Raw genomic sequence first — 25,316 nt, forward strand, 5'->3', positions numbered from 1 at the left:
AAAAATGTATACTAAAAATGTAATACTACTGAATAATGATCCTGTTTAAACTCCTTAAGAAAAACTCATAATCGAAGCCTAAAGACAAAATAGAGAAAAAACTGTAGCACATGACAGAATTTTTTCTTAACGTGTAAAAAGTTTCTTACAATTCAGTAAGAAAGCAAGCCAACCGAAAATATGGACCTTAGAGATGAACAGGCAGCCCCCAAAAAAATATAAATGGCCAATATATACATGAAAAAACATTCAATTTCAAGCTAAAAATTAATATTAAAATACTAAACATAAAACATAAAAACCATTATCATATTAATAATACTGGCAAAGATTTTTTTTCAAATTGATACTACTCATTTTGGATGAATGCATGTGCAAATAGGCACTCATGTATAGTTGGTGGGAATATAAATTGGTCCACCTTTTTTTAAGGCAATTTTTTAATATCCATATTTTATATCCATATATCTTTGACCTTGCTATTCTACTGCTAGGGACTTATCCTATAGATATAGTCACACAGACACGTATGTATGAACAGACACATATACAGGGTTATTTACTACAGCATTATTTTTAAGAGTAAAAAACAGGAAAAAATTTAAATGTCCACAAAGGGTATATATAACTATGGAATGCTAAGCAGTCTTTAAATTACAAGGGGAGAAAAGGTCTCAACACATAGTATGATACATCTGTGTATTTAAAAGCATATATGTGAAAAATACAATCAAGGCTTTCAGTATGTAACGGTAAATACAGTATGACGCATCTGTATATATAAAATGTGGGATATGCTTATATTGCATGGGAAATTTCTGGAAGGAAACTATTAGCAAGGTTACCTTGGGGGAGTGGGTCTAGGATAATCTTAGATCCCTTGTGTTTGTTTGGATCATGTGCTTTATTTTAAAGAATACTAGACAAGTGGAGCATCCCACTTGCCTGGTGCATCGGAATGAGGCGTGGGGAGAGCTCTTCAGATTACCTGGCCGGCTCCTTCTAGTCCGATGCCCCCGGCGGAGACTTGGGTGCCGTGTGGCAATGGGCCGGTATCTTCGGGAAGGTTGTTCCTCTGAAACGGCAAACAACAGGTCACAGGGAGAGTGTTCAATTTTGATTTGACCCATCTCCTGGGGTCACTGGTAGGAGAAGATCTGGACAGGCTCTGAGACAGGTTTCTAACACTGGTTGCTACGGTAATACGCCCTGAGTTAAGATGTGACTCCCACATACTCCTTGCTCTCTCCCACATTCCTGGGATATTTTTCCTTCCTCACTTTCAGGACCCACTGGCTCTCCATCTGCTCTCACCTGAGCCCTGGTTGCTTGATACCACCTTGTATCTCCACTGGGCCTCAGAAAGAACCTTGGAAAACCGGTGCAAGCGGCTCTGCAGTCCGTCTCTGCTTCCAGAGCAGTTCTGGCCTTCTGGCAGCTTTGGCTTCTCAGGGGGGTTGTGGCTACTGAGTTTATCCAGCTGCTCCTGGAGAAGCCTGAGGAAGGCCCCTATTGCAAATTCATCAGCCAGGAACCCACTGATACCACTAGTAAAGTGCTTTAGGTCCAAAAAGCTGTGCCCATGGGGCTCTGGGGAACTGTCTTTTGGCTCTGTCTTCAGACAGCTTGGGATTATAGAAGCAAGGCTCCTGGGGACTCCCTGGCCACCCCGTTCTGACTTCTTCTCAGGTTGTGCTATGTGCTGAGGGCTCTCTGATGGTGACCTCAAATCTATCAGGCCCTTCCTCCCAACGTCATCATCCTCAGCATAGTCCTCAGGCAGGTGAGGCTCTGGGTGAAGATCGGCAGAGGTGATGAGGAGCAATGAGAAGATGTTTTCTAGAAGTTCCAGGCACAAAGAGTCAGGAATACTGCACAGATACTGTTGACATCTGGCCAGGTATGCTGAGAAGAGATCTGAAGCACCTAAAGAAGCATGTGTGAGAGAAGAGGCCAGAGAAAGAGAGAAAATGCAAATATTAGAAACATTACTTGCCAGACTCAACCATTCTCACAACTTTAACTCTTTCATTTTTTGATGACTAAGGGAAGCAGTTATAGTCAGAAAAATATGAGGCTAGTCAGCCCTGTCTTTTCATGATTTGTGGAAAGATTTTGCTACCTTAATTAAAAGTACAGCTTACTGAACACTCATCATTTTGTTTCTGTTCTTTAAATATTATTCCTGGAGTGCCTGGGTGGCTCAGTTGGTTAAGCGTCAGACTCTTGATTTCGGAACAGGTCATCTCGGCTCAAGTCCTGATCTCAGAGTCGTGAGATCAAGCCCTGTGTCAAGCTCTGCTCTGGGCATGGAGCCTGCTTAAGATTCTCTTTGTCTCTCCCTCTGTCCCTCTCCCTCTCTCATGTGCCCTCTCTCTCTAAAATAAAAAAAATATATACATATTTTTTGTATATTTAAAAAATCTCTGACAAGCATCTCTGACAAGCACTTTGTATTTCAGTTCTCAGAATGAAGGTATCACGGAGACTCCTAATCCCTCAATTCTACTTGCATTCAGTCTTACACTAAAGGTGATCACGAGCTACCCAGATCTCTTAAGAAATACCATTCTCAGAAGTGCAAGTCTATTCCAAAGCTGCATGGAAGAGAAAACTGACCCCTAGTCACAGAGGGCAAGTTAAAGAATTATAAGTTATTAAGAAAAACGAAACAGGATAAAACGTGAGGTTCTGTCATAATGTAGGTTGTGACCCATGATATTGACTCAGAGAGCTACATTAAAAAAAAAAAAAGAACAGAAATATATCAAGACTGTGCTCCACTTGGAAGGGTATTATTTCCTAAAACTTAGCATATATATCTCATATATATATATATATATATATATACACACACATATACATCATGTAAATTATATACCTAAGTGCAAACAGGAATGTGATGTGAAACGCTATTTTCACTGTGGGTTGTAGTTAAAAAAAGATACATTCGGAAAATAATATACTATGTGAACAGACTCCGTTAGAACTTAGCAAATCACTTGTTTTCTCCATGTCCTTTTGATTCACTCAGGCTGATAAATGGATGAAATTATTCCTGGGCATAATAAAACCAAGGCCACCTCCCAATCCCACGAAGAACTCACTGGGACAGGCTGTTACCAGCTTATGTGAGTGATGGGGTTCGGGGGGAGAAGTGCTGTACCTGGGGAGGAGACAGAATCATTTGCTGGCTCTGCAGCCAAGGCCAGGTCCTCAGAAGGGCTCTCTCTGCATTTCTGGCACTGGGAGTGCTGGTGTGAGTTCACACAGAGGGCATAGATGGCATACTTCATGGCACAGAAGCTCTGGTACAGGGTCAGGTTCTGACACCGGCTCAGGTGCTCAGGGACTGGGGCATCGGCTGAATCTGAATTGTAGAGAAACAGGCAGAACATCACAGTAGGGTGTCTCAGGCAGGAGCTGCAAGTGTGGCTGAAGCAAAGACACACTGCATTTCAGGCTCAGTGTTCTCATCCTCTCTTCTTGCTGTCAGTTTGACTTGCGCCCTTTCTGGGCCCTTTCCTCCAATCAATATCAACGCGCAGTCCCTCTGTTTCCTTTTCCCAGCAGCTTCCCTTCTACATGGCTGTTCACTGTAGCCTTCATGGCCATTTAACAAGTCTTTCCCTTATATTTCTTAAGATACCTGTTTTCTTTTTTAAAAAAATTAAAATGTCAAATTAATATTTAGTCCACCTAGTGTCACATTATACAAGAGATAGGCTTAAAATGCATTTAGACTGAGTAATGAGAGTAAAGGCAACAAAAAATTAGAAACAAATATTTGACATTTTTAAGAAACTACTAAAGCAGAAATCAAGAAATCACAAACTGTTGAAATTCTTTGTACTCTAATTCTCTAATTTCTCCTTAAAAAAAATTTTTTTTAGGGGCGCAGTCAGTTAAGCGTCCAACTTCAACTCAGGTCACGATCTCATGTTTGTGAGGGCTCTGAGCTGACAGTGTGCGTTTCTGACATTTTAATCTGTCCCTAATTCTTTCCATAGCAAAAATACAACCTGCTCAAACCATCTATATGTTGCCTACAAGAGACTCACTTCAGACCTAAAGACACCTGCAGATTGAAAGTGAGGGGATGGTGGGGTGCCTGGGTGGCTCAGTTGGTTAAGCATCTGACTTCAGCTCAGGTCAAGATCTCACAGTCTGTGAGTTCGAGCCCCACATCAGGCTCTGTGCTGACAGCTCGGAGCCTGGAGCCTGCTTCATATTCTGTGTCTCCCTCTCTCTGTGTCCCTCCCCTGCTTATGCTCTGTCTCTCTCTGTCTCAGAAATAAATAAAAACATTAAAAAAAAAATTAAAAAAAAAAAGAAAGTGAGGGGATGGAAAACCATTTACCATGCAAACAGAAGTGAAAAGAAAGCTGGGGTAGCAATACTTATATTGGACAAAATAGACTTTAAAACAAAGACTGTAACCAGAGACAAAGAAGGGCATTACATAATGATACAGGGAACAATCCAACAAGAGAATACAATAATTGTAAATATTTATGCACCCAACACTGGAGCACCTAAAAACATAAAGCAACTATCAATAGACATAAAGGAAGAAACTGACAATGATACACTAACAGCAGGGGCCTTTACCACTTCGCTTACATCAATGGACAGATCACCAGACAGAAAATCAATAAGGAAACAGCGGCTCTGAATGACACATTGGACCACATGGATCTAACAGATACATTCAGAACATTCCATCCCCAAACAGCAGAATACACATTCTTTTCAAGTGTACATGGAAAACTCTCCAGAATAAATCACATGTTATGCCACAAAATAAGTCTCAGTAAAATCAAAAAACAATGAAATCATTTCCTGCATTTTTTCTGACCACAATGGTATGAAACTTGAAGTCAACCACAAGAAAAAATCTGGAAAGAACACAAATACATGGAGGCTAACGTGCTGCTAAACAATGAAAGAACCACCAAGAAATCAAAGAGGAAATAAAACATGGAGACAAATGAAAATGAAAACACAACGGTCCCAAATTGGATATAGAAAAACCTGTTTCAAGAGGGAAGATCATAGCAATACAGACCTAGTTCAAGAAATGAGAAAAATCTTAAATAAACAACCAACTTTACACTTACAGGGGCTAGAAAAAGAAGAACAAAGCCCAAAGTCAGTAGAAGTAAGGAAATAATAAAGATTAAAGAAGAAATAAATGAAATAGAGACTAAAGAAACAATGGAACAAATATGTCAATGAAACCAGGAGCTGGTTCTTCAAAAAAAATGAACAAAATTGATACACCTTTAGCCACATTCATCAAAAAAAAAAAAAAAAGGGAGAGAGAGAGAGAGAGCGAGCTAGACAGCATTCAAATAAATAAAATCAGAAACAAAGGAGAAGAAACAACTGATACCACAGTCGTTTATGTTTAATATGAGAGAATATTATGAAAAATTACATGCCCACAAATTGGCAAACCCTGAAGAAATCGATAAATTCCTACAAACATATAACCTTCCAAAACTAAATCAGGAAGAAACAAAAAAATTTGAACAGACTAGCAATAAAACTGCATTAGTAATTGTAAAACTCCCAGATCCTGGACCAGATGGCTTCACAGGTGAATTCCAGCAAACATTTAAAGAAGAGTTAATAATACCTATTCTTCTCAAACTATTACAAAAACCAGAAAAGGAAGGAAAGCTTCTAAATTCATTCTATAAGTCCAGAATTATCCTGATATCAAAACCAGATAAAGATATCCCAAGAAAAGAAAATTACAGGCCAGTATTTCTGATGAACATAGATGAAAAAATCCTCAACAAAATAGAAAATTGAACCCAATAATACATTAGAAAAAATGTATTCACTATGATCAAGAGGGATTTAACTCCAGCAGGGATATAAGCGTGATTCAATACTCACACATCGATCAACGTGATATATCACATTGACAAAAGAAAGAATAAAAACCATAGGATCATCTCAACAGATGTAGAAAAAGCATTTAAGAAAGCACAACATCCATTCATGATAAAAACTCTCTACAAAGTAGGTTTATAAAGAGCACACCTCAACATAATAATTAAGACTATATATGAAAAACCCACAACTAACATCATACTCAATGGTAAAAAACTGAAAGCTTTTCCTCTAAGATTAGGAACAAGACAAGGAGGTCCACTCTCACCACTTTCATTTAACATAGTACTGGAAGTCCTAGCCACAGCAATCACACAAGAAAAAAAAAAAAGTCATCCAAATTGGTAAGGAAAAAGTAAAATTTTCACTATTTGCAGATGACATGATAATACTATATATAAAAAAACCATAAGACTTCACCAAAAAGCTATTAGAACTGATAAGTTAATTCAATAAAGTTGCAGGATACAAAATTAATATATAGAAATCTGTTGCATTAAAAGAAAAACATACAACCTGCTCAAAAAAAGAAAAGCATTAAATGTAGTAAAGCAAAAAAGAAGAAAAGAAATATTACCCATGATCCTACCAGCTAAACATAACCATTGTTACGTTCTGGTGTAAGGCCTTTAACGGTTTTGCATACATATGTGGATATGTATTTAAATTGACTGTAATGATATTTTATGCACTATTTAATTTTCCTACTTCTTAAATATTATAGTACAAGCATTTGATTATATTTCTTCATGGACTAAATTTCTGATGGTTGCAGAGTTCCACTGAATGAATCCCTTCCCTAGGGATTCTTCTTGGGCAGGGCATGCAGTACTTAGGGATGCTTTGCTACTATGATGTTGCAACAAACCCGTTTATGTATATACTTCCTAGTGATTACTTCTTCCAGGAAGTAACCTCAGCTTCACCAAGATCAGGGTGATATGAAGAATAAGACCGATACTGTTCTATGCCCCTGGCCTCAATATGGCATTACTGATCAGGGCCAGGATTTGCAAGTACTTGCATGACCCTGAGAGTGAGTAACTCCTTATATTTTGTACCCCAGATGCCTCTCTTGCCTCAGCTTAATCCCAGTTCTATTAATGTCTTCTTTTGCCTTTTCCAAGTTCAAGTTCTACATGTGTCCTGGTGGGTCACCAGGAATCCGATTTAAAATACTTCTCTGGAAGCCTTTTGTACGTGTATGTCGAAAACAGTTCTAGTTCCTTTAGGAAATCTGGTAAACAAATTGCCTACTTTTCCAGAAAAAAATATAGAAGGTAGTAACACTGGTTTTCCAATCAGTGGCAGGTCCTTTTAAAAAGTAAATCAAAGCAACATATAGGTTGAGAAACATCTATTGACACATGAAAACATTAGTTTCTCTGAAAGCTAAGTGTCCCTAGCCTGTGTTCTATGTTATAAAGTGATTTTTGGAAGCAAAAAGAATTGAGTTTTAAGCAGAGATCCAAGGCTAAAACAAGGCTTTATTATTGCTTTAGGCAAGTCTTTCTTCTAAACTTCATGTGTTTAGTACATTATGAAGAAGAGACGAGAGGGAAAGGAAGCATAGAACCTGCTAGGATAAAGCTTATAAAGCACGGAAAGATTCACCAAGAACTTGCATAAATATTGTCAATGACAGTGTGAATGACAAACTCAGAGAGCAGATCCTAATTCCGCTTCACTAGGATGAAGGTATGTGAGTGGTTCCTGCGATGGTTCCACAAGTACAAAGGTTTCTGTGGGACTGTTCTCGTAGAATTCCCTATACCTCACTGAGAAAGGAGAGGTATGCACCCAACATCTCATAATCTGATTGGGGCAAATACAGATAATTTAGCAGGTGTGTGCTGGACCACCCACCTTGACAGATCACATCTAGATAAATCCTGTGTTAAAAGAAACTTGTGTAGGACTGTCCTAAGAGGGAAGCTTGACCAAGTCACTCCATCGCCAACTCACCATGCTCTTGCTGGGGGTCCTTGGCTGGCACCATCTGTAAGAGCTTGAGAACATCTTCCTCCCTGAGAGCTGGAAGGTTGGTAAGGTGATGGAGAGAGTACAGCACAGAGTGGCTGTCTCCACCATGTAAATGACATAAGAGATCTCTCTTTGGTATGGGGTTGCTGAAGGGCAAAATTGAGAGGATGGAAGAGAGTCAGTTTAAAGAATTGCTCTAAGAAAGACCATCTCTATTCCCTCTTGTTCTTTCTCTCTGGCCCAATACAGCATAGGTTCATTTCCCTTAACACTAAATTCTAGTTGGTCTGGGATACAGCAGAGCATTTATTTACTGTTAGGAAAGTACATCCACCGAGTCAGCTGTACTTATCCAGAAAGGACCCAGAAAGGGCCTTTTTAGTCAGTAGGATCTAGAAAGAGCCTATAGATTAGGCTTCCCAATTTCCATACTCTTTGTAGCTAAGAGCTGACCCAAGCTTCTCTGCTTTGCTTTGAGTAAGGCCACTTCCTCTCTGCCTACTCTACTTTAGGAAGTGCTGGTCATGTGTATGAAGAACAAAACATGAACCTGGATCATGGGAAGATCTAAGGCTAAGTTACCAGGGAAGCACAGCTTTGCACACAGTTCAATATGCAGCTGTTGAGAATAATAAACTTGTGATCCAGGATAACACATGCCTAAGAATGTGGACCACATTTACTAGCTGTGTCACTTTAGGCATGATATTCGACACCTCTAGGCTTAAGTTGTTCCATCTTTAAAAGGAGGGCAATATTGGCATCTGCCTCACAGAACTATTGTGAGGCTTCAGTGAAATCATCCACTGAAAAGGCTCAGAGCAATGTCTGGCATATAGTAAGCACTCAGGAAATGTGAGATTTGTTCCTTTTATCACTGTCATCCTCAAAGTTTCCTCTAGTTTTAGTCTCATCGCTATGGTAAAGATAATCATTACCTATGTTTCTTTCCTGGCTTAATAGCTGGAACGATTATTAGTTGCTGGTCAATGCTGTCAACTCAAACGTCAATGTGGAAGGTGGCTTGAAATGGCCACATGTGTGGAGCATGGGATCAAGTGTGCCCAATGGTGGGAAGGGGGCTGGCCGCACAGGACTGTACCTGCTCTGCTGTACACACCACTCCAGGACCTCTAGGTGAGCCCACAGCCCATCACAGGCATCCCTGAGGAGCTTGTCACAGCCCTGGTCCTGCATTGACATGGAGAAGGAAGAGATGCTGATTCAGGAACCTGGGGTCAGGGATTGTGACCGACCTCAGGCCCCTGCATTCTGCCTCACCTCAAAGCCTGGTATCACTCACTTCTGGAGTAGCTCACACTGCAGTGTGAGAGTTACCTGGGTCCTGTGGAGTGTCTGGAGCAGACTCTTGGCTGATGCTAGGCTCTGGCAGTGTGTCCAGCCCAGGAGCACGAGCAGTCGACTGAGAGGCCTGAATTCTCTGTCGAGTAGGCAGCCAAGACTTGGGAAGTCTTCCTCTTTCAGCAGCATGAGTGCCGTCACCTGTAAGCCGACGGGGGCTGCTGTAAGGAGTTTTGTGGACCTGCCACTCAGGGTAGAAAGCTTTAGTTGAGCAGGGAGATGCCGGACAATGAAAAAAGTGGCCAGTTGAAGACAAAATGTTCACACTGTAAGCTCTCAGAAGGCAGAGACTGACTTCTGTTGTAACGCCAGGTCCTAGCACAGTGCCTGGCACACAGGATGAGGTTAATAAATACCTGTTGAGTTCAACTAAAGCTTGGCTGTGGTCTGGAAGGAGAAGGTTAGATGGATTAAATTCCCGTCAGCTAGGCAACATATTGCTGCCACAGTCTTTTCTTCCTCACACCTTCCAGAAAGCTTATACATACCCAACATCTTAGTCCCCACCAAAGAGCGGATATAAAATGACTGCAGTTCTAATTAAGAATGATACTGGTTCTCAGAGCCTTCTTTCCCCTGGGACTGTGGGATGGACACACCCAATGACACATCACTAATTAGACTGCTTTGTGTTAGATAAATGAGTGGGAGAGAAAGGAGAAATGAAAAAGTCTATAGAGAATCCCTCGGTACTTCTGTGATGGAGAATGAATACGTTTGACTTACCAGGATCTGCTCGAGGAAGTGCTTGCTGTTGCTCAAGCAGTAGAAATAGGCTGATTTCCAAGCCTGGGCTGGGTCAGGATTGGAGAACAGGGCCAGCATTGCCTGCTCAGGATCTAGATGATCGGGGGAGACTAAAAATCAAACCAGACAGGGTTACCAGGGAACAGGAAGCTCTTCTTTCCTAAGCTAAAGCCCATTTGAAAAACCAACAGACGTGAGAATTCACGCTTTTAAAAACTTAAGCCAGGCTTTCTGTGCTTCTATCTTAAAGACTCTTTAACTTCTCTCAGTAGCTTCTGAAAAGCTCTTTCCTGCTATTGTTATTACTTGGTTATTTTTTTCCACCATTCCATCTTGGACTACAAAATCTGTACTTTTACAAAAGAACACCTTATCATTTTTCCTAGATTTCCTGAGCAACTTGGAAGGCACTAGCCTAGGGGAACTTCAGAGGTACAGCAGAATTACCAAGACACAAGGAGAAGCAGCAAAGGGAACACACCTTTTCCCGAGGGTATGGTCCTCGCTGGCTTTTCTGCGGCCTTCTCTGCATAAGTATGGCCATACAGGGATAGCAGGCTCCGTCCTGCCTTGTGGAGCAGGCAGCTGAGCACCCGCTCCTCCTGCAGGGGGTTCCCCTCAGCCCTGCAGGCCTCCAGTAGTTCCTCACAAAGGAGATGCAGCTCAACTTCGAGAGGCTCTGCAGGGCAATGCAGAGTCTGCAGGGCTCCATAGATAGCATCTACTTCACCAGGGGGCCCAGTGGCGGAGCCCTGCACACCCTGAAGCGCCCTTCGAATGAAGTCCACCAGTGCCTTCTGCAGGGGCCAGCCACAGAGGCCAGTGCCGTCATCTTCTCTAAGCAGGAGCTCCAGCAGGGCCTGTGCTGGCTGGGGAGACTGCCTCAGAAGATCCCAGAGCACAGAGATGGCTTCTGAGCTGAGCCGAGGGGTCCAGCTATCCCGCCTCTGATTTCCATCAAGCACAGGGCCTCCTGAATCTTGTGCTAGGGCCTCATATAGCTCCTAAATAGAGGATGAAGAGAGGGATCCATGAGAGGCATGTCTAGAATGTTACCATTTATAAGCCTTGAAGCTTTCCGTTTTTCGGTAGAAATATGCACGTGTATATAATAGTAGCAGTAGCAAACACTTCTGTAGTGGTTACTTCCTGCCAGGCCCTTTACATAGAAAAATCAAATTAACCCTTACAAGAGCAAGACACTGCTATTATCATCATTTTACAAATGAAGAGATTGAGGCAAAAAAGATTGAGGCAAAGAGATAACTCAATCTCCCAAGGCCTCCATTCTCAAGCTAGTCCCCCCTCACCACCTCCAAAATGTGCACTGTAGATCTAAATCAAGGGCTGCAAATTGATAGACCACGCTGGTAACAAATGGGCATGAGACATGATGCCCACTCTCATGGCATTTAAATTCAACTTTTAAAAGAACATTATATGCCAGTTTTTAACTTCTGCTCTAAATCCTAGCCATCCTTTGAGGTATACCCCATTCCTCATCCTTTAAAGTCTTCCCCAAGGGGTGCCTGGGTGGCTCAGTTGTTTGAGCATCCAATTTTGGCTCAGGTGATGATCTCACGATTCATGGGTTTGAGCCCCACATTGGGCTTTCTGCTGTTCAGTGTAGAGCACACTTCAGATCCTCTGTCCCCCTCTCTCTCTATCCCTCCCCTGCATATGCACATGTGTTCTGTCTCTTAAAAAAATAATAAATAAATAAACTTGAGACAAACAAACAAATCTTCCCCGTACCTCCAACTCACACAACTCTCCCTCTTTATTGGACTTTCAAAGTACTCAAAATTAGTGCCATCTGGTTTAGTCCACAATTGTGGCATGTGTGTATTAGTCTTTCTCCCTGACTAGATGGTAAGCCTTTAAAGGTAAGCACCTCTACGGGACGCCTGGGTGGCTCAGTTGGTTGAGCGTCTGACCTTGGCTCAGGTCATGATCTCACAGTTCATGAGTTTGAGCCCTGTGCCAGCTTTTGTGCTGACAGCGCAGAACCTGGAGCCCGCTTTGAGTTCTATGTCTTCCTCTCTCTCTCTGCCCCTTCCTTTCTCATGCTCTGTGTGTGTCTCTCTCTCCCTCTCAAAAACAAACATTAAAAAAATTTTTTCTTAAGGCAAGAACCTCTACAGTCTCTAATCTGTTTGCAGGGTTTAGGGTAGAGGCAGAAAAGAGGACGGAGCAGTAGGTGATTTCTCACGCGTTAGCACCATGCCTATGGACAGTACTGAGGGATGCTTCTTCATTAACTGCTTCCAAGATGGTCACAGGGTCATGGGTCTTTGACCTAATACAAGTGTAAGTCCCTACCTTAAATCCTACTGCTAATATGTATTTAATTAGCTGGTGGCCAGGTCATGAAGAAAATCAGTACTGAGCGTCAGAGCATACCTCAGGCACCTTAGATATAGTTAAGATTTAGTTTGATCTGCCCCCAGAAATTTGTTGTGAGGATTACCACATTCAATGCACCTGTTATAGAAGAGGTATTCAACAAACACTAATTCCTTCCTCCCTTTATATTCCCTATGATACACTGGTGAAAAATTTAAACATCCAGTTTAAATTTTTTTTTTTCAACGTTTATTTATTTTTGGGACAGAGAGAGACAGAGCATGAACGGGGGAGGGGCAGAGAGAGAGGGAGACACAGAATCGGAAACAGGCTCCAGGCTCCGAGCCATCAGCCCAGAGCCTGACGCGGGGCTCGAACTCACGGACCGCGAGATCGTGACCTGGCTGAAGTCGGACGCTTAACCGACTGCGCCACCCAGGCGCCCCCAAACATCCAGTTTAAATCCAAGTTACGTATTCCTTTCCCATGAAAAGAAAAAAAAAACCATCACCTTTAATCCCCAGTTATACTTAGTACTTCTGGACAATCCAGCTCTAAGAATTCTAAAATCAGGTAAGTTTATTCCAATTCTGAGCTCTCTTGAAAGGGACATCTACCTAGCTTGGTCTTGCCTGAGAACAGAGTATAGCCAACCTCCTTGGGACCTATCTCTGCTAGATCCTTGGGAGCTGAGCTTATCGAGTGATAGTAACCCTAGGCAGATAGTTCCCCAGCACTCTCTTACCTTGAGGATGTCCTCAGGAATGTCACTTTGGAGGTCTTCTGATAATAAAAGAAACTCAAGCTTTCTCCGGAAAACACTTGGGAGTAATTTCTAGAAGAATCATAAGAAGGACACATAGAGATTAGGCATATTCTTTGTTAACAAATAATATTTCTCTTCAGTTAGTCTTATTTCTGCTGCTTCTCTAAGATAAAGCACTTTTAACCACTAAATTCTTGGATATGTTTGAGATGCTTTTTTTTTTCTAAATAAAAACAGCTAAATTTGGATGCACATCCCTCTTAAATACTAACATTTAACTCCTACTCTGATTAGCCTCAAATTCCAAGCTTTGCTCATTTCATGTGACTTTTCTGTCATATGATGTCTTTTTCAAAGAAATGTCCTTGTGGTGTCCAAACACCCAGTCATGAGTAAGCTTGGGAAAGTATGGCCCACATGATCCTCTTTTGGTCCAAACCCATTTTTGATATTCATTATAAGGTGGAAAACAATAGGAAAGAGGAAGAGATCTAATGTTTATTAAACACTTATTATATGCCAGGTACTGTGTGTCATATATTTTTTTAATGTTTATTTATTTCTGAGACAGAGAGAGACAGAGGATGAGTGGGGGAGGGGCAGGGAGAGAGGGAGACACAGAATCTGAAACAGGCACCAGGCTCTGAGCTGTCAGTACAGAGCCCGACGCCAGGCTTGAACTCATACCCGTGAGATCATGACCTGAGCCGAAGTTGGATGCTCAACTGACTGAGCCACCCAGGCACCCCTGTCATATTTTTACAAATTAAAAAAAAAATTTAGTTAATCTCTAAATCAAACAAACCTATGGCTTAAATATATATATATTTTATTTTTTTTAAGTTTATTTATTTATTTTGAGAGAGAGAAATAGAGCGTGAGCAGGGGAGGAGCAGAGAGAGGGAGAGATGGGGGGGGAGAGAGAGAGAGAGAGAGAGAGAGAGAGACAGAGAGACAGAGAATCCCATGCAGGCTCTGTGCTGTCAGTGCAGAGTCCAATGTAGGGCTTGATCTCATGAACTGTGGGATCATGGCCTGAGCTGAAACTGAGTGTCAGCCATTTAACCTATTTAACCACTCAGGTGCCCCAAGTCTCTATTAAAGAAATTTTTTTTAATGTTTATTTATTTTTGAGAGACAGACACAGCATGAACGAGTAAGGGGCAGAGAGAGAGAAAAAGAGAGAGACAGACAGACAGACAGTATCTGAAGCAGGCAGGCTCCACGCTCCGAGCTGTCAGGACAGAGCCCGATGCAAGACTTGAACTCACAAACTGTGAGATCATGATCTGAGCCAAAGTTGTGTGCTTAACCGACTGAGCCACTCAGGTGCCCCTAAAAACAACCTTTACTAAAGATGAAATGGTTAGGAAGTATTTTCTAATTATTTCAAGTATGCAAAAGTGATCCCATCAAATATTTGTTAATGAGACATGCCACCAGAGAAGACTGATGTATGAAAGAAAGAGCCCCTGACTCTTCCTGGACCTGCTTGTTTCACAGTAACTTGCTTTACCTGGTTCATAAAACTAAAATTATAGTTTCCCTGTCTCTAGACACAAATACAAATAAGAGTAAAATCTAGGACTAATCCTGACAAACACTGCTTTAAAGACACCTATAAATCACATGGCTGATTAAAGGTTCCAGGAGTCATATTTTTTAAATTAATTTTTAAAAAATGTTTATTTAGTTTTGAGAGAGAGAGAGACAGAGCGTGAGCAGGGGAGAGGCAGAGAGAAAGGGAGACACAGAATCCAAAGCAGGCTCCAGACTCCGAGCTGTCAGCACAGAGCCCGATGTGGGGCTTGAACTCACAAACTGCAAGATCATGACCTGAGCCAAGGTTGGACACTTAACCAACTGAGCCACCCAGACACCCCTCCGGGAGTCATATTTTACTGTAAAGTCTCCTATCTCAAGCAAGAAGCACCTACAAGATCGTTTGTGTGTGGGGGGAGGGGGGTGTGGGGGGGTGGGTTTAGAACACAAGATCATACTCTACTCAAATGCCATTCATCATGTTACAGGCTAACATGATCTGGTGTGTTTGTGGTGTAAAATCCTATTTCTTCTTACCACATCCTTCTCTCATGCACCTATGCCATCTGAATGCTTATATAATGCTAGTGATTGAAGTTGGTGAAGAAAATTCATGCTGGAAAGCTAAAGGTTAAATTCTTCTATTGAGGACTAAAAGAAAGGAATAGATAAGATGTCCAGACAGCAGGCCTTTGAAAAAAAAAAAAAAACCTGGTTAAGATATTAGGACTTTAATCTAGAATCCTAAAGACTCATTAGTTTATAATTATTTTACTGGTGAAAATACTTTATGCACATACAGGGTCATAAATGACTAACATTTCTAAAACAGGGAAGAATTTGCTCCATGTTTCTAAGCATGGATCTTACTAGCAAAGCAAGGTGTGTTCAATGCAGAAAAATTAAAATATGGAAATAGGCAAGTGAAAACACACACATACATGCTCCAAATCTTCCCACTGAAAGAGAGCTTCTATTAATACTGTGGTCTAAGGGCATCCAGACCATTTCTATGCACACATCTCAAATGTATAGTTTTCTAAAAAATTTTTTTCACATAGTACAGTATGAACATCCTTCCATGTCACTGAAAGTTCATTTACCACATAATTTTAAATTTTTTTTTTTCAACGTTTATTTATTTTTTTTGGGGGACAGAGAGAGACAGAGCATGAACAGGGGAGGGGCAGAGAGAGAGGGAGACACAGAATCGGAAACAGGCTCCAGGCTCCGAGCCATCAGCCCAGAGCCTGACGCGGGGCTTGAACTCACGGACCGCGAGATCGTGACCTGGCTGAAGTCGGACGCTTAACCGACTGCGCCACCCAGGCGCCCTACCACATAATTTTAATAGTGGCATGATATTTTACAAACAGATTAACCAATCCTATACTGTGGACATCGGAGTTGTTTCCAGTTTTCCTCTATTAGAAGCAGCATACAGTGAACATCTCTGCAGTTAAATCTTTGCAAACATGCTTCCACATGTAGAGATAAATCACCACAAGATACAAAGGCAGAAGGCAAAGGTGGATGAAGAAAAGGGAAAATGGAACCACTGTTTCAAGTAATAATTAAAAAGGAAGCTTCGGACACCAGGGTGGCTTTGTCTGTTGAGTGTCCACTTCGGCTCAGGTCCCCATCTCCTGGTTTGTGAGTTTGAGCCCTGCATCGGGGCTTGCTGCTATCAGTGCAGCGTCCCCCTCTCTCTGTCCCTCCCCTGCTCGTGCTCTCTCAAAAATAAATAAACATTTAAAAAGGAAGCTTTTGACAGAAGGTGGGAGACTGGAAAAGGAGAGGCAGCCAGCAAGTCCCCTAAAAGATAAAGGCCACTCTGGGACAGCAACTGGTCTTGCGGAACTATTCTTAAGAGCCCATTTGCAATCTTAGTCCTTGTAAAAGAGGTAAGACTGAGGTCCTTGCTTAAAGTTTAAACCATTCTCACAACCGTTTAAATAACTGAGGCACTGAAGCTTTAAGACCAAATGATCTTGATGTTTGGAAAAACAAGAACTATTCTTAGTCTGTGCTAAGGAGCCATGGAAGTGAAATCAACCACCTGGTTGAGCAACTGTACAGAAAATAAGCAACAAAGTAGCCATAAAGTAGGTAAATGCCCTTCAGTGAGGGGAAAGTTCACTTGGTTTAACAAATTCCATACTTGGACTAGAAAGATCTTTAGTCAATAACAACAGACATTTTTTCTTTTTCTCTCTGAAGACACTGAATATTTTAACTCAAGTTTTCCCTTTTAGATCTGCAACGATAGCTAACTTAATCATTCTGGGCTTATTTTTTAATTTTGCTTCTCTTTTTTCTCTCTCCTGGCTAGTCTTTTTGTCATTTTTTTTTTCTTTTTTTAGGCTTGGAAAAGCCTGGACAAAAAATACATTTAGATTAGTAATTTCTTGTATTTTTTGATAGCAATGTGGAGAAAGAGAAGTGTTAGGCAAAACTGGAACTAAAAGCAAAATTAATTCTAATGATAGAGGGGAGTAAAGAAGAAAATTAGGCTGACTTACATTTACAAAACAGAATTTATGGTTTCTGGCTTTTAAGTCCATAAGGCTAAAAATAATGTTCAGCAGGAAAAACCAGTAGGCTGGGGATTCAAAGTCAGAAGATCTTGGTTCCAGCCTTAGTTTTGCCAACTAACTTTATGGTGTGACCCTGGGCCAGTCATTTCTTCATTTCTCTTCTGGGTCAGAAGTTCCTCACTTTAAAATCCTAAAGTCTACAGGCACCTGGGTGGCTCAGTTGATTAAGTGTCTGACTTCGGCTCAGGTTATGATCTCCTGGTTGGTGAGTTTAAACCCTGTACTAACAGTGCAGAGCCTGCTTGGGATTCTCCCTCTCCCTCTCCCTCTCTCTCCCTCCCTCTCTCTCTCTCTCTCTGTCTCTCTCCCACTCACTCTCTCTCTCGCTCCCTCAAAGTAATAATCTTAAAAAAATTAAAAAAATAAAAATCTTAAATTCTGGGGCTTAATACAAAATTGTCTCAGAGAAATTCCTCCAATGGATAGCAATTTCTGATAATTATCACATACTTCTAAAAAGGCTTTTAATGGCAATCTTTCTTTTTTTTTAAAAAAGCACTTCGTTATAAGGTTTCTTTCACTAAATCTGCACACTGTGTTTTTATATTTGGTAACTTTTAGTTTAATTCATGTGGATTATTAAATTATTAATTAATGAGGCTTAAATCTGTAAGCTTTCACTGCACCGGACTAGTTAAAATGAGCTTTTTGGAAGAACAACCAGGTTTCGGCTCAGCCCATTCTCTATTACTTGAGTATTATGAGGTTCATACTTTATTTGCTATGTTGTCACTTTCACTGAGGTTTGCAAAGTTCTGTTCAGGTACAAGACTCACAGTGGTATCTAACAAAATTATATCACCAATGTATGTTGGTGGATTAATGAATAAATTTAGGTAAGGAAACAGCAATAAAAACTCAAGCCATTCTCACTGTCAATACTGAGAGGGGAATTTGACAAGCCTCATAATAAAGGAAGTAACAGATAAAAAGGAAATCTTAAAGCTACTTCCAAGTTCTTCTCAGTGTTGGCCTCAGAAAAACTTTGAATATAAACCTGCTTACCTTTTCCTGGGAGAACCATTTTTCCAGTACAAGAAACCAGATCCAGGCTAATCTTTGAGGGTTGATGTCCTGTCCACATCTGAAAAATGTAAAAAGAAAGAATTTCTGAACAAAGACTTTCTACTGACCTTTTCTCTTTTGTGATCCAAGATTGGGATTTCACTGCTCAGTCTGTTTTAAACCTAAACAGGCATGACATTGTACTAATGAGAAATTTTCAAATGTATATGATAGATCAATAAAACTAGAACCAGAACAGCGCTAGATTTCATTAAAAAAAAAAAAAAAAAAAAAAGGAAAAAAGTCTCACCCCTGCCTCTACCTCCCTATCTAGTCTTATTATTATTATTTTAATTTTTTATTGTTTTTATTTATTTTTGAGAGACAGAGAGAGACACAGCGTGAGCAGGAGAGGGGCAGAGTGAGAGGGAAACACAGAATTTGAAGTAGGCTCCAGGCTCTGGGCTGTCAGCACAGAATCCGACGCAGGGCTCGAACTCACGGACCGGGAGATCATGACTTGAGCCGAAGTCGGATGCCCAACAGACTGAGCCACCCAGGCGCTTTTTATTTTTATTATTTTTAAACATTACATAGAAAACCATAAAAAGCAAAGCTCTCTAAAGTATATTGTTGAAAACAGAAACTGAGTCAAGTAATCTTAAAGAAAATAAGGAATTTCATAAAAATTTATTAACTCTAGGCTAGGTTACAGGAATTCATAAGGGTTTTTTCAAAGTTAGTAATTTAGATAGAACCTGGCTAGAACCCAAATTTAAGGGGAAAAAATCACCTAAGTTTCTACTCTCTACATACTAATACAATATAATATAGCTGCCAAAGTAAGGAAGAGTGAGGGAAAGACTAAATAGCACACTTAACTATTATACCACTAGCTGTTAATAGCACTGCCAGGAAGAGCTTCATTAAAAATTAAGATAGAGAACAGTGGTTGCCAGGGTAAAAGGAGGGTTCAAAATACAAAGAGGTATTCCCAGGAAGTACGGGAATTCTTTTGTGGTGATGCAAGAGTTCTGCAGCTTGATTTTTATTGGTATTACATGAGTCTGTACATGGTTAAATTGCACAGAACTACACACATAAAAACAAATGCACATTAAAAAAATGGTGAAAACTGAATAAGGTCTGTAATCTACTTAACAGTAATATACCAATGTCAATTTCCTGATTTTGACATTGTACAATAGGTATATGAGATATTGCAATTGGGGGAAGCTGGGGAAGGTTACTCTGTATTTTTTTGCACATTTTGTGAATGTAAACCTTATTTATATAATTTTTGATATTTATATAATTATTTCAAAAATAAAAACCTTAAGTAAATTAACTTCTAGTCTTTTGTTACAACTACAACATCATAAGCAAGAAAAGAGCAGCGTTTGCTTTTCTGGAGGCAAAGAAAATGCTTTTCAATTCAGTTCCACCATCTACTTTTATGATAATAATCAAGAAATGGTGGTTTCAGGCACACTTTGCTGTCCAGGATTAAATGCTGGTTCAGATGATAATTTAAAGCCAACACCGATTAATAAACATGTATCATACAGGTAAATTTTCAGAGCATGTGAAATACACTCTGCCTCTGCTAATTCTTCAGAGAGGAGGTGAGAGTAGGTGACCAGAGCCCAAATATTGACCTTGTGTCTCCCGCCCTGTAACTTCCTGGGAAGAAGAGACATCCCTTACCTCAGCTGATCTGGACACACCACGAGCGCCTGAAGTATATCTTCCACCTTCTTTGGGATATCCCCTTGTGCCTCGTGTAGCTGAGGTACACATGCCTGTGCCAGCTCCCATTCTCCTCTGCGAAGGCACTCACAGAAAAACCCAAAAAGCTGCTTCTGAGAAGCAATTTCCTCTTTTCCAAATGGATGATGCATTTTCCCAGCACAGAGTGCAGGGAGATAGAAAGAGATGAATTACGCAGAACACATTGTCAATTTTCTCATTCGTGGAGCGCCTCCTGGAAACAATACACACCACATTGAGGAGAAACGGAACGCACTATATTTAGACAAACTAGTAACTACTAGACTGGCTGGGAAAAGCGGGACTTACTTCCCTAATTATCGTTTTATGTTTGATTTGACGTGCTACTATCTTTTTTTGAGAAGTTCCACCTTTCCCCGAGGGGTGGATCCCATCTCTCTACACACATCCAATATTTAATTAAACTTAATAGTCGTATTAGCTCGGGGCGCAGACCCACAAATCTTCTTTCATATTCCCCACTTAACTTTAGACCCAGTCCGGCTCCAAATCCCCAGGTGGTCGCCTCCCTAAGTATGAGAAATGCAGCAGGAACCTCCCTAGTTTGAGCCCTCTCTTAAGGCGGAGGAGTGAAGATCATCAGATGAGTGTGTGTCAGAGCTGGAGGACGGTGGAGATTGGAGCGCAGGGACGCTCCCTACAGGGGTCGTGGTGAACGCCCCCACCTTCTCTGGGGCGCCTTACACTCACCTGCTCCTGGTACCCAAAGCAATAGAGCTTCCAGCGCAGCCATGTTTGAGCCGAGTCAGGTGATAGATCCCATTCGGGAGGTTGCCGGAGGGAGGGGTGGGGTGGGACGACTGACAGCGGCTACTCCTATTGGTGAATGGAGGGACGATACAAATAAGGCGCCATATTTGTTTGGGTCACGTGACGCCACCTCTTCGGACTGGAGAAAGCTAGGACATGCGGAGTCAACCAGCTACCTGGCTGAGGATCGTTCCTTTCAGTTTTGACCACTCCTCTGCTCGATACCTTCAGTTCTGCGTTCAGCGGGGCGGGTGGCAGAAATATCAGTGATTTTTTTCATGTCTCTTTTACTCCATAGCGTTTGAAGTCAGCTTTTACTAAGCGCCCGCCGGTGACAGTGTTTTGCCAGGCCTTCTTCCAGAGGAAGAAGACCTGGATATTCCTCCATTGCTATTTTATCCACTTGGGTTCTGTTATAATCGCAGAATCCTGCGTTCTGAATTCCCATTTTCTGCCTAACTCCATTGATTTATTTGCTCACTTACCCGACAATCGTGGATTGAACGGTGTCCTAGGCCCTACTTTTCAGGCTGAATAAGTTGCAGACCCTGTCCTCGAGTTCACAGTCTAATAACAAGTGCAGGTAAGTAATTAGAATACAGTAGGCTAAATTATAAGATGGAAGTATGCACTGAAGAGCCGAGAGCAAAGGACGAGCAAAAACTTTTTCACAAATACAGAACTGTAATCTGAAACCCAGTCTTAAAGTAACAGTTCCCTTTTACACCGAAACTTCGGTGGTTCCCCTCATGGTCTTAAACTACAGGCTCTTAACGTTTCCCCATGGTGTGTTTTCAGCTTGAGCAATTTCATTAAGTATTTCCAAACTATTTCACCTCCAAAGTGTGGTGAAAAAAGCAAACCCAAACCAATCCCAGCTCTCTTCCAAGTATTCTTCTCTCCCAGCTCTCTTCCAAGTATTCTTCTAAGAATACTATAGGTGAATTCTTAACTATTCTCTGAAAACTAACATGTCTTTCTGGTCCATTATGCATTTTTTAAATGTAGTGACAAAAAAAAATAAAAGAGACAATTCCAAGCAAGGTTTTTCCTGGCTTCATTTTCTCCTTGCAGATATTTCTTTACCTGATTTTGATAATCATTATATTGAGAAACTGGGATTCAGTGACGGATTCTGGTGTGAACTACAATTCCCAGCAAGCAGTGGAATCAACCTGGGACTCTTCCTACCTCTGATTGGATATTTCTTTCGAGTGACAGCCCAATCGGCATTTGGGTTGTTGCTTTGCGGCGCTTTCCGCGGGGAACTGTGAGGGGTGGGGGAAACTTTGAAAGTTGGATGCTACAGACCCGGTACTGCAAAGATTCGTGTGGGGGGACATTCGGGGGGGTAATGGGGTGCGCTCATTATTTCCTGCCCCCTCTCTGGGCCCCTTTCTGTGTTATTACTTTCGGGGTAGCGGAGAAAACCTCTTTGGTCCAGTACACTTCCCCCTTAGGCCTGAGGCATGATAACGGGAACTCCGCCGCAAATATGGGGGCTCTTGGCCTTCTTTTGTGGGGGATGCTGGAACTGTGCTCCTTGCTGGAAAAAAGTTCTTTTTAGGGGATTCTAGAGTGACGTTTTCGCCTCTTGATGCCCACCTCCGCCCTCCCATTTGCCGGCTGTTGGGGAGTCTCGGCGGGGGAACCGGTCCTTAAGGGAACATTGGGGTCCGCTCGCCTTCTGTGGTGTTGAAGAAGAGTAGTTAAAGCGTGGAATCTGGAGTTCTATGTCTAGATTCGAATGCGGACTCCACCATTTGCTAGCTGATAGACTTCACGCGTTTTTCAACTCAGTGCCTCAGTATTAGTCTGTAAAAGGGGTCAAACATCGGAAGCTCTTGGAACAGTACCTGGCACGTAATAAGGGTCCAATAAATATTAGCTATTATCGTTACTTACAAACAGTTTTCACTGAACATCTTTCATGAGGATTTTTACTTTGTTGAGGAGGAAAGGTTTCAGCCTTCAGGATGGAATATCTTCCCTCACCCCTGATTATATGTGTGCGCACACACACAGAGCAGGAATTTAACAGTCTCTGGTGGAAGAAACAAGCCGTAATAATACGTTAATAAGATTATGCAACAAATACGTATAAAGTATGATGAAAACACTGGGTTGGAAGAGATTGACTTGGGGACAAGGTTTGTGCAGGAAAGTCGGAGTCAGGATGGCGCTTGTGTAACCTACCAATATACAGTATGGTGGCTGGAGAGCGGATGAAGTGAGGCAACAAATGATGTTTTGCTGACAGAATTGATATGGTAATGGTTGTTAACCTTGAGCTCTGTGTGTGAGGCACCATCCAAATCTTCTAACCTTCACTACATTCCTTTGGGGTAGATATTTGAATGACCTTTGTTTTACAGATGAGGAATTGAAGACACCAGGAGGGGAAGTAGCTGCCAGGAAGGCAGGATCTGGGCCTTGCCATCAGATGTATGGATGAGAGGGAAATGAGAGACCAGTTTATGAAGGGTCTTTATGTGATCTTAAGAAGTGTGGAATTTATCCCATGCCCTAATGGTCCCATGGGTAGTTTTAAAGGATGAAAGTGACAGGATTGGAGCAAAGTTTTAGGTAGCTACCTCCGGCAGGATTGGAGCACTGACCTAACTTTCGCAGACCAGTTTGGTGCTTCTTCCTGGCACATTTAAATGCAAATGACGATACTTACCGTGTGACTGTGATGATTTGTGTATACATCTCTTTTCATCTTTTACTGTGAGTTCCCAAAGGGAAAGGAGTATGTTTAAATGATTCTTTACACCAGAGCCCAGCAGCTCAGCAGAGTGTGTGATAAAGAAGGGTCTCCTGAAGGAGCAAAAAAAAAAAATTTTTTTTTTGATGGTGCAGGGAATAACAAGAGGCAGCATGCAATAGTGCAGGCAAATGATGGGAGTGGCCCTAAGAAGGCTGAGATAGCAGAGTTGGTTATTGTTAAACAAGTCCGGGTAGTTTGGGTTCTTCTTTTTGATTGAATGTATCAGCCTATATGGTGTTATTGCTCAGAACTACCTGATCAATAAAGACACTAAGAAATGATACAGCAGATATCACTTGGTAAACTATTTAGGAAACGAATCGGTACAAATTCCCACTGAGAGAAATGAGAGGGATGTATTTTGTGCTTATGAGAAGTGTGTGTGTGTGTGTGTGTGTGTGTATGCGCATATGCATAGGCTCATGAATGGGAGAGAAAGTGGGAGAGAGGGAAGGAGAGAATTAATTTGATGCAGAGAATTTAGATTTTATGTAGAAATTTGGGCATAAATAGGTTATCTACATTTTCAGTACTATGTATTTTGTTCCAAAATGTTACTCCTTTTCTGTTAACAATATTGCTTTATCTCCTGGAACAATGGAGTTGCTGTTTCTATTCTATCCAGAGGGTATCTTGTCATCTCAGCGAGATGCACAGCCTCTTCTCTGCATGTGTTATGAAAGGAATCACCGTGATTGTGTTCTAGCTCACTGAAGGCAAATATTTCATGAGTCTCATTTAGTCTTAGTGAGGTTCAGCAGTAAGAGTGAAATTTCTTGCATGTGAGAATGTGAGCAGCTAATACAAAAAAAAAAAAAAACACCACATTTCAGTTTGTAATTAAGACCTGAAATAATAATATCTCGTTTGATTCGGAGATTTGTTCTGGCTCATAGAAAAAGGAGAGGGTAAATATGATTATGGACTTGTAGTAGGGGTATACTGGTTAAGAGGATAAACCTTAGAGTCACTTCCTGAGTTGAAATTCTGAATCCACCATTTACTTTTTCTGGTGACAATGGAATAGCTAACATCTAGAGTTTAGTGTTCTCATAGGTAAAAATTGGGTCAATAATCAACCTTCCTTATAGGGCTATTGAGAAGATTAAATGTTATAATTTATATAAAGCTTTGGAACAGTGCCTCCTGTACATAGTAGGTGCTCAGTAAATTTATTGTTACAGTGCAATGAAAGTAAAGACTTTTTTTTTTTTTTAAAGTTTATTTATTTTGAGAGAGAGCACATGAGCAGGGGAGGGGCCGGGAGAGAGAAAGAGAGAAAGAGAGAGAGAATCCTAAGCATACTCCATGTTGACAGTGCAGAGCCCAACGAGGCTCCATCTCCTGAATCGTGAGATCATGACCTGAGTCAAAATCAAGGGTCAGATGCTTAACTGACTGAGCCACCCAGGTGCCCTGACAGTAAAGACTTTCTAAGGAGTGCTGCTTGGAAATATTCCTTGAAAGTTAATTATACATCCAAATAAAATTTATAAATACATTGAAAATCTTAAGATGCTATGCAAATGTGAAGTGATATCTTTATATTCATGTAATAAATATAAAAGAATTGTGTGAAATGCACATTCTTATGTTGTCTTGTTTGCATGTTTGGCAGACATAGAAAGATTCTACAGCTTTTATTTTATCAGTAATATTTTAAATACTATACATTTCATTTCACACATGAAGAAGCTTGAAGAATATTTTATTTTGTAGTGTGTTTTGGTAGCCTGTCTACTATTGCTTATGG

The 25,316-nt window shown here is 41.1% G+C and overlaps 2 protein-coding genes across 4 annotated transcripts in view; one reads left to right on the forward strand and one right to left on the reverse strand.

Annotated features, from left to right (window-relative positions):
- The window catches only part of ZFYVE26 (zinc finger FYVE-type containing 26), an 84,682-nt gene extending 63,885 nt beyond the window's left edge, over positions 1-20,797 (reverse strand). For both annotated transcript variants that reach the window (XR_003969592.1, XM_030319372.2), the window contains exons 1-12: positions 20,734-20,797; positions 19,960-20,236; positions 18,253-18,331; positions 13,088-13,177; positions 10,478-11,000; positions 9,976-10,106; positions 9,226-9,390; positions 8,990-9,078; positions 7,870-8,033; positions 3,167-3,370; positions 1,315-1,926; positions 989-1,075 (exon numbers count right to left, since the gene is read on the reverse strand). Coding sequence is in view for 1 of the 2 variants with exons in the window: in XM_030319372.2 (XP_030175232.1) it covers positions 989-1,075; positions 1,315-1,926; positions 3,167-3,370; positions 7,870-8,033; positions 8,990-9,078; positions 9,226-9,390; positions 9,976-10,106; positions 10,478-11,000; positions 13,088-13,177; positions 18,253-18,331; positions 19,960-20,153 (2,338 nt within the window). In the remaining variant the exon portion in view is untranslated. The remainder of the gene's footprint in view (positions 1-988; positions 1,076-1,314; positions 1,927-3,166; positions 3,371-7,869; positions 8,034-8,989; positions 9,079-9,225; positions 9,391-9,975; positions 10,107-10,477; positions 11,001-13,087; positions 13,178-18,252; positions 18,332-19,959; positions 20,237-20,733) is intronic.
- Positions 20,798-21,106: 309 nt separating this feature from the next.
- The window catches only part of RAD51B (RAD51 paralog B), a 575,957-nt gene continuing 571,747 nt past the window's right edge, over positions 21,107-25,316 (forward strand). Inside the window, exon 1 of one of the 2 annotated variants that reach the window (XM_030319379.1) lies at positions 21,107-21,376. The gene's annotated coding sequence lies outside the window, so the exon portion shown is untranslated. Of the gene's footprint in view, positions 21,377-22,044; positions 22,108-25,316 lie in introns of those variants that run through there. The other variant, XM_030319378.1, reaches the window with a different exon arrangement.

This window comes from Lynx canadensis, chromosome B3, assembly GCF_007474595.2.
Source record: "Lynx canadensis isolate LIC74 chromosome B3, mLynCan4.pri.v2, whole genome shotgun sequence".
NCBI classification, from domain to species: domain Eukaryota; kingdom Metazoa; phylum Chordata; class Mammalia; order Carnivora; family Felidae; genus Lynx; species Lynx canadensis.